Genomic DNA, 9,346 nt, shown 5'->3' with positions numbered 1-9,346 from the left:
AAAGAAGAAGAAGAAGAAGAAGAAGAAGAAGAAGAAGAAGAAGAAGAAGAAGAAGAAGAAGAAGAAGAAGAAGAAGAAGAAGAAGAAGAAGAAGAAATGCAACAGTGATCCTCGGTTGACTCCTATTTGAACAAATAGCCAAAAACGTTTTGGAAACAGTTTGAGATAGTTGAATATGAATTGAGTTCTAAATGATATTATTGTAGAAAAGTGTTCCTATTTCCTAGAGATGCATATTGAAATATTTATGAAGAATTTCATAGTGTCTACCATAAATATTAAAAGGGAGAAAACACACCCCAAATGACAATAACTGTGAAGTCTAGATGAGTGGGTTTTTTTTCACTAAATCATTCTGGTTTTTTAATTCACTTTATAAAGGTCTCTCTCTCTCTCTCTCTCTCTCTCTCTCTCTCTCTCTCTCTCTCTCTCTCTGTGTGTGTGTGTGTGTGTGTGTGTGTGTGTGTGTAATGAGGAGGGCATGCCACAGCACTCATGTAGAGGTCAAAAGACAACATCATAAAGTTGATTCTCTTCTATCTTTATACGGATTCAAAGAATCAAACTCAGGTCATTGGGTTCAGATAGTGGATGTCTACCTGCTGAGCTGTCTCACTAGACCCATATTGTCTTAAAAACAAAACAAAAAGAAACAACGACTAGAAAGCAAAGGGGTAATGCAATTAATTTGAACTTTAGAAAACTCTGTAGCTTACTGGATACATAAGAATATTAAAAAGCCACTGAGGAAATTACTGTGATAAGGCTGGAGGAAATGGTCTAAACAGAGCAGTTGGTGGGGGGAGGGGTGGTCTGATGTGATGTGTACCTTATGTACAAATCTTAAGATTGTCAATAAGCTTGACACAGGAAGCTAAGGGACAGCCAGCGCTAATAACAAATGGCAGTACTCATGGGGTGCAGCTGGGCAAGCAGCACGACTGATGTTCAGCAGCACAGCAGGATAACTACAGGCGGTGACGATTTCTAGGCTATTTCAAATGCGCTGCCAGAGAAGATGCTGAGTGTTCCCAACATAAAGAAATTATAAATGTCTGAAGTAATAGATATGCCGGGTATGTGGATCTGGTCATTACACATTGCATACATCCGCGTACATGTACTGAATGTCACAGTGTACATTTGTGTATGATTGCTATGTACCAACTAAGCGAAAAGCAAATACTAAAGAAGGAAACCGTTTCAAGAGCCAGATGAGTAGATTACGAGAGGAAAAGAAGTTAAGGAGTAGGAGTGTTTACAATATCCAGGTCTTGCTGCAGTGTCTAGTTACATAAATTCTCATCACTACCCTGTGGGGCAGGTGCTTCTTTGCTTCTTCAGACAAGGGTAAGTGACTAGCTCATCCCTTGCCATCCCAGCGCGAGTGCCTAACCATCTCTGATTTTTCAGGATGACGCCAGTAGCGATAATGGAACCACGGTAAGAGTTCCTGTTCTGATCTCTTAAGCTTCTTGTATCACGGTTTATACTCCCTGGCCCACATATCTTTCCTGTTCCCTGTAGAACCTTTCCTGTTCCCTGTAGTCCTTCTCACCAAACCTGAGTCAGGGAGACAGAGGCAGTGGACCTGAAGAATACAGGTCAGGAGTGGGTAGACCCAGTGGGAATTCTAGGAAGGAACCTACGATATGGTGGAGGAGGCTTAGGTTGAGTAGGTCCCCGGCTAAGAGGGGGCTCTTACGCCAGTATGACGCAAATAGGCATAAGAGCCGGGGGTGGAGATGTCGTCATTGCACGCCTGCAGTTGGCCGGGTCGCCTCAAGAGGGGCAACTAGACCCCGCCTTGGAGGTGGGTGGGGAGTGGCAGACTCCGCCTAGGCTCCTGGGCTGACTCCCACCAACGTCGCCGAGACTCTGGCCGGAGAGAGAGAGCTCAGAGCCGGGAAGGATGAGGCGCCCGCGGCGGCCCGGGGGTTCCGGGGGCTCCGGGGGCTCCGGAGGCCTCCGGCTTCTGGTCTGCCTGCTGTTGCTGAGCGGCCGCCCCGGGGGCTGCAGCGCCATCAGTGCCCACGGTCAGGAGAAAACTTGATGGGGGCGGGGGGGAGCGTAGCAAAAGCAAGAAGCTCGGGTAGGATAAATGTTGGGAGGCGGGGGAGGGGGGTTGTAGCGTGAGGAAGATGAGAGGACACGAAGTGAGACGAAGGGAGATGAAAGTGAAGAAAGGGGCGTAGGCTGGGAGGTGGAGCCGGGATTCACAGGCGGGACCTGGAAAAGTGGGCTCAGGGAAGACTAGGTTCAGGAGGAGGAGCGGGGGTGCACGCGAGTTGAGGGATTTAGAGGGACTACAGGACCGTGGGAGAAGCCAGAGGCATCGGGGGTGGAGACCCGAAATGAAAAATCGGAAGCCAAGGAGGGACTGGCGACCACCGGCGGCAGGAGCCTCTCCACTGTTACCCGACTCTAGCTTCCCTGTAGAACTGGCTAGAGACAGAGCAGGGTTTATCTTTTAAGTCTAGAGAGGCCATTTGCTCGAGTTGGTAGGCTATAAGAAGAGGAACACGCTAGGGGAGGGAACGGAAGAGGAGTAAAAGGGGAGGGTCCTCTCCTTGTCCCCTTCCCCACAGCCGGGCCTGGTGCTGACTCACATCTAAGCGGACATAGTCAGCGCTGACTCACCGGCCCGGGATGGGGGTGGGAAGGTGGCGGTGGGGGGAAGGGGCGCAGCCTCTCCATCTGGCTCCCTCTTTCCCCACCCTGGCTTGGGGGCCAGTGCACGGTACTTCCTGTGAGGCCGAGAGTTAACAAGATAGAGCGGAAGGATGGGCTCCTGTGGCCACTCCTTGTCCTGACACCCTTCCCTTGGTAAACGTCTCCTTTCCCGACGTGCCCTTAGCTCCTAGTCTCAGCACCACGGACATCGCCATCAACTCGCGTCTGGAGCACGCTGCTTCAGGACCAAACACCTGCACCCCTTCCCTACCAGTGCTTCCCTACCGGTGCTGGAGCTGTCGCCTCTAGTTCCACGCCACTAGAATTAGGGTGCTTTGAGAGATTTGGGAAGCCACCGTTTCCTTTTGAATTTGGCCACGAATTCTCCCACTATGCTACATAATCTACCCTCCCCTTCTCCCACGTTCCAATTCCCACTTAGGCAAATTGAGTCTTTTAAAGATTGGAACTAAGATCTTCAGACTCCAAAGCTAGACCCCCATACTTCCTCAATAATTCTAGGCCTTGGGGCTGGAGAGATGACTCAGTCAGTAGGGTGCTTGTCATACAAGCCTGAGGGCCTGAATTTGGATCTTCAGCACCCATATAAATATCCATGCATAGTGACTGATGTCTAACCCCAGTGCAGGAAAGTAAGAGAGTCAAACCCCTTGGGTATCCTGAGTGAACACTAGGTTCAGTGAAATACCCAGTCTTGAAAATACAAAACGTGGAAGATACCCAGCCTTCACCTCTGGCCTCCATATACATGCACATATATAAATGCACATATATAAATTTGTATGCATACATATGCCAGAGAGAGAGAGAGAGAGAGAGAGAGAGAGAGAGAGAGAGTTAGTTCTAGGCTTCTTCCCTACTGCCTTCCCAACTTAAAGCATTCTTTAGAAAGAAATAATGGGGTCATATCTCCTTCCCCCACTTCTAAACCATCTGACTGCTCTCTGTGCTCTGAGAATCTTCTCTTCCACAGGTTGTCTGTTTGACCGCAGACTCTGTTCGCATCTGGAAGTCTGTATTCAGGGTGAGTAGGGCCCTGGCATAGGATTCAAAAGACAACAACAGGGAGGGAGAGGTCAGCTGTGAGCAGGGCAGAGGAGCACAACTCTAAAGCCAGAGAAGGTGGGGAGAGCCCTCTCCATCTGCAGCCTGAGCTTTGGGATGCTTCCTGCAAAAGCCCTGACAATAAGACCTTTGTGCTTCTAGATGGCTTGTTTGGACAGTGCCAGGTGGGAGTGGGGCAGGCACGGCGCCTCTTACAAGTCACTTCCCCAGTTCTCCAGCGCTTGCAAGGTGTGCTCCGGCAACTCATGTCCCAAGGTGAGGTCTGGTTGCATTGGAACGCAGAGATTGGAAGTTGGTGGGGGTGGGGAGTAAAGGGCGACCTCACCCAAAGCTGTCTCTTCATGCAACTTAATTACTATATCCGTTCACCTTCTTAGATTTTTCTGGATAAGGGGGCAAATAAACGTGATGATAGGATCCTAGAGATGGGATTCTCTGGAGTTGCACACAGAAAGCCTGCAGCTGAGGTTGCTGGAACTTATTTTTTAGGTTTGTTGGAATTTTGCTTGCTTGTTTGTTTTGAAACAAGCTCTCACTGTGTAGTCCAGGCTAGCTCCAAAGTTATTATATCATCCAGGTGGTTCTTTTGCTTTAGCCATCCACGTACAGGACCACAGGCATTCAGCTTCTATGAGTGTCTTAAGAAGTTTGCTGTAACAAAAGGGTCACTTGGAGGAGTTAACTGTAGCAGGAGCACAGACAGTTCTAATGCATGGAATAGATGTTTGCAGGTCCCAGGATATGAGTCATGAGTAACCCAGATTATGAATCCAGAGCAGGATCTGGGCATAGTGCCAGGCAACTGTGGTCCTAGCACTCAGGGGGCTGAGGCAGAAGGATCCCCATGAGTTTCAGGTCAGCCTGTGCCAATGAGACCCTGACTCTAAATAAACCCATAGAAGGAAGAATGGAGGAGAATGAGGTGAGGTCTCTTCTGAGAGCAAAGCTTCATGGGTAATGAGTCAAACAGGATCAAGATGTTCCATGCTGCTTCAGGGAGGGCATGTGGAGGACGGCCATGGGGAGGACGGCTGTGGGGAGGATGGCCGTGGGGAAGACAGCCGTGGCTGTAAGGAAGATGGTCCGGGTGTTCGAAACAGACATATGAAGGACTTCACTTTCCTGACCATGCTTTATCTCTACAGAAGCCTACAGAATGTGTATTGTTCCCACTCCACACAAGACCCAGGCTCAGAATGGAGACCCACAATTATGACAGGGGCAGTGGCGTTTATTCAGAGTTCTCCATGTCACAGAATTATTTTCCACGATATGTCCTTTTAATTATCACAGCAATCTTAGGAGGCACCTATCCCCAGATGAGAGAGTTAAGGTCCAGAGAGAACCGAGATGAAGAAATGGAGGCTTAACCACTTGCCTAAATTCCCCAGTTCTTTAGGAACCAAAACTGGATTCCGGCCCAGGCAGTTTGACTCCAAAAGTCATAGCTGAGGGTAGAGGTGGAGAGTCAGCTCAGCTCACCCACTGTGTCTCTAATCCCTGGCACTTCTTCTCCCCACCCTTGCTCTGCCCATCACAACTCAATGTAGGGAATGGGGTACACTCCCGGCTGTAACTAGCTCTGGAACTTGGCCCCCAGTCAACTTTGCTCTACCCTTCCTCCTGACAGGCTTGTCCTGGCATGATGACCTCACCCAGTATGTGATCTCCCAGGAGATGGAACGCATCCCCAGACTTCGCCCCCCAGAGCCCCATCCAAGGGACAGGTAGGCAGCCTTTCCCAACAGCCTTAGACTGTTGAAACTGGTGACCTGTGACCTTCCTTATAGGTGGGGGCGGGGGTGGAGGTGGCAAGGTCTGCAGACTGGGGCACAGGTTAAACCACATTGAGAATGGTCCTTCCCTCTGACAGGTTGACACACTCAGTAGGAGCTGAGTTTATCCTGGAAATTCAGCAAAACAGGACACTGATAGATACATTGAGAAGATGTTGGCATTTGACATCTTATATATTTGGTTGTGAACCTAGCCTTTAATGGCTGGGCCATCTCTCCAGTCCGGCATTTGACATCTTAAAAGAAGAATTAAAGCAGTTGTTATGAACAAACTAGAATTTTCTTGGATGTACCTAAGTAGTTTGTTCCTATGTGGAATTGTGTAGGGCAGGAAACAGCACTGTCTCTCTGTGGTGAGAGCCTCTATATTGATAGTTCTCAACTTTCCTAATGCTGCAACTCTTTACTACAGTTCCTTGTGTAGTGGTGACCCGCCCCCCTCCAACCATAAAATTATTTCTTTGCTACCTCATGACTGTAATTTTGCTACTGTTAGGAATCATAATGTAGATATCTGTGTTTTCTGATGGTCTTAGGTGATGCTTATAAAAGGGTCCTTCAACTCCCCAAAGGGTCAAGACCCACATGTTGAAAACTGCTGCTCTAGAGGCAATTCTCAGACAAAAGAAGGGCATGTGGAGCTCAGACATGACACCTGGTCCAAGAGGGCAATAGCAGTGGGGCCAGGCCTTCTCTGATGTTTGAACATATACTTAGAGAGCAGGGATGGGGAGCAGCTCACAGGGACAACTCAGAGGCACACAACAGCCACAGTCCACCCATGTATCTCCCTTTCACCACCCACTGAGCTTCTATCTTGTGCAGCTGTGTTTCAAAGGCATGCATATAGTTTGGGGATGTAGTACAGTGGTAGAATGATCATCTTGCATATACAAGGCCATGGATTTGATCCCTATATAAACACACACACACACANACACATTCATACACACACACTCATACACATACACTCATACACACACTAATACACACACGTAAACACACACTCATACACACACACATACACACTCACACACATAAATACACACTCATACACCACACACATACTTAAACATATATATACTCATACACACACACACACACACACACACACACACACATCTGTTTTTTTCTACCACAGACAGAGTCATACCAAACTACCTTGGCAAGCTCGCCTCTCTAGCCTGCCTTCATCTCCATGCCCTCTAGCCCATCTCTCCTCTTCATTTCTTAAAAGGACAGGGCTATTCTAAAACACTGACTCTGTCCATCTTCAACCTTGTAAACTGTCCACACCCTTGTCCCATACAAATATACAAATGAATCTCTCAGCCGGGTGGTGGTAGCACACGCCTTTAATCCCAGCACTTGGGAGGAGTTGGAGGCAGAGGGAGCTCTGAGTTCAAGGCCAGCCTGGTCTACAGAGTGAGCCCCAGGACAGCCAAGACTTCACAGAGAAACCCTGTCTCCAACCCCTCCCCCTCAAAAAAAAAAAACAAAAACAAAAACAAAACAACACCAAACCAAACCAAACAAATCCATCAATCTCTGTTTCTGTCTCTGTCTGTCTGTCTGTCTGTCTCCACCCCCCATCTCCCTCTCCCACTCCTTACCTCCTTATCTTTCTCCTTTCCTCCCTAGGTCTGGTTTGGTGCCCAGGAAACCAGGCCCTGCAGAGGAATTGCTATCTCAGGGCAATCCCACTGTCTCTTCTCCTGCTGCCCAGGGGCTTCCTCGGCCTGCAGGGGGTGGGAATGGAGCTGGGGTGGGCTCTCCACTGTCCTCTCTGCAGGCTGAGTTGTTACCCCCTCTCTTGGAGCATCTGCTAATGCCCCCACAGCCTCCACACCCTGCTCTGACCTATGAACCTGCACTGCTACAGCCTTACCTATTCCACCAGGTGAGACCTCCACCCTGGCCACGCCCCAACCCCAGTACCCAGTCCCGACTCTGTTCTTACCCATAACTCTGTTTCCCCACAGTTTGGCTCTCAAGATGGCTCCCGGGGCTCAGAGAGCTCCTCTGGTGTAGTTGGTGTTGGTCACCTGTCCAAGGCTGAAGGTCCTGCACTCTTCAGCAGAAGTGTCTCCAAGGCCATTTTGGGGACTCACTCTGAACACTCTTTTGGGGACCATACAGGTCCCTCGCCTGCTCAGCTTTTCCAGGATTCAGGGCTGCTCTACATGGCCCAAGAGTTGCCAGTGCCTGGCAGGGCCCGGGCACCAAGGCTGCCAGAGGACGGGGGCAGCAGGGCAGAGGAATCTTCAGAGAGCAATGACGAGGAAGTGCTAGGGGGTCGTGGGGAGAAGTCCCCTCCCCAAGCAGCACAACCAGGTAGCTATAGCCTTGGCATCTACCTCTCCGTCTTGGGGCGGGGGGGGGATCTACCTCTCTGTCTTGGGGCAGGGGGAGGGGGGATCTACCCCTTTGCTGGAACCCTTCTTGGCTATCTTTGAAGATGTTCACTTGTTCATTTGTTTATTCAGTTGTATTTTTATTTTATTTTTAAGATGAAGTCTTGCTGTTACCCCAGGTTATCCTTGAACTCATTTTTAGCTCAGGCAGCACTCAAACCTGTGCAATCCTCTTGCCTCAGACTCCAGAGTTTTGAGGATTACACACACAAATCACCACAGCTGGCATTCTGCCCTTTAAAAAAAAAAAACACATAATTTTTCTTTTTTTAATATATTTATTTATTATATGTAATTATACTATAGCTGTCTTCAGACACCCCGGAAGAGGGCATTTTGATTTCATTACAGATGGTTGTGAGCCATCATGTGGTTGCTGGGATTTGAACTCAGGACCTTTGGAAGAGCAGTTGGGGCTCTTAACCGCTGAGCCATCTCTCCAGTCCTGCATTCTGCCTTTCATTCACACATTTAACTGTCCACTGACAAGCTGGTCCACACAGCCTTAGTTTCGATGTGGGGAGAGTGGGGTGTGCACCTGACACACCTCGAGTATGTCCAAGGTCTGGGAATGAGCATCAGTGTCCTAGTGTTTGAAAAGAATTTGCAGTGTGCATGTCCCACGCCCCCAATCACCTATCAGCACTGCAGCCCTTTTCCACCGTCCGCCCTAAGCCCCATGTCTGGCTCCGGCAGATGTGAGTTTGCAGAGATTGGCTGCTATACTGGCAGGTTATGGAGTAGAGCTGCGTCAGCTGACCCCGGAGCAGCTTTCTACCCTCTTGACCCTGCTGCAGTTGCTGCCCAAGGGCACAGGAAGAAATCTTGGTGAGTGTCCAGTCAGGGAGGCCAGCAGCTCCCATCTCCACGGAGGTTATTGTAGGTTATTAGGGCTTTCTTCTTCTTGATATGTGGTTTTGCTGTAGTCTAGGATGCTCTGAAAAACTCATGTTCCTGCCTCTACCTCCAGAGTGTAGGATACAGGCGTGGTCCAGCATGCCTGGCTGAAAAGAGAGTTCTTTGAGGTCAGGGAGCAAGAGGGTAAGCAGGAGAGGTGAAGCATTAGACCAGGGAAGGACTGGAGAGTGGGAAGCTCACGGAGGCGGTGGGTGAGTGGGAGCCTGGGCACAGGGGCGGCATCTGAGGCTGTCAATAGGACAGGGGTCACACAGATGGAACAGGTTCAAGGGTGCTGGTCCTTTCGGCCTTGACTCTTCCCCAAGACTATTGCTTTTTGTGTTTCTACAGAAGGGGCTGTAAGTGTCGGAAGAGCCGATGTCAAGAAAGTGAGTTCCCAGCACCTCGCTGCCACACACACACACACACACACACACACATACACACACACACACACACACATACACACACACACATACA

General features: G+C 49.4%; 1 protein-coding gene across 5 annotated transcripts in view; it reads left to right on the top strand.

Annotated features, from left to right (window-relative positions):
- The first annotated feature begins 1,329 nt into the window (after window positions 1–1,329).
- The window catches only part of Ptprn (protein tyrosine phosphatase receptor type N), an 18,050-nt gene continuing 10,033 nt past the window's right edge, over window positions 1,330–9,346 (top strand). Inside the window, exons 1-8 of one of the 5 annotated variants that reach the window (XM_029538931.1) lie at window positions 1,330–1,350; window positions 3,668–3,718; window positions 3,901–4,014; window positions 5,390–5,486; window positions 7,197–7,455; window positions 7,538–7,889; window positions 8,666–8,797; window positions 9,218–9,255. In XM_029538931.1, coding sequence (XP_029394791.1) covers window positions 4,005–4,014; window positions 5,390–5,486; window positions 7,197–7,455; window positions 7,538–7,889; window positions 8,666–8,797; window positions 9,218–9,255 — 888 coding nt within the window. In that variant the 5' untranslated portion in view covers window positions 1,330–1,350; window positions 3,668–3,718; window positions 3,901–4,004. The other 4 variants (XM_029538929.1, XM_029538930.1, XM_021197513.2 and 1 more) reach the window with 4 other exon arrangements.

The sequence above is a fragment of the Mus pahari genome, chromosome 5 (assembly GCF_900095145.1).
Source record: "Mus pahari chromosome 5, PAHARI_EIJ_v1.1, whole genome shotgun sequence".
Taxonomy (NCBI): domain Eukaryota; kingdom Metazoa; phylum Chordata; class Mammalia; order Rodentia; family Muridae; genus Mus; species Mus pahari.
The sequence above is the reverse complement of the archived record's forward strand: the minus strand, read 5'-3'. Positions and strand labels throughout refer to the sequence as shown.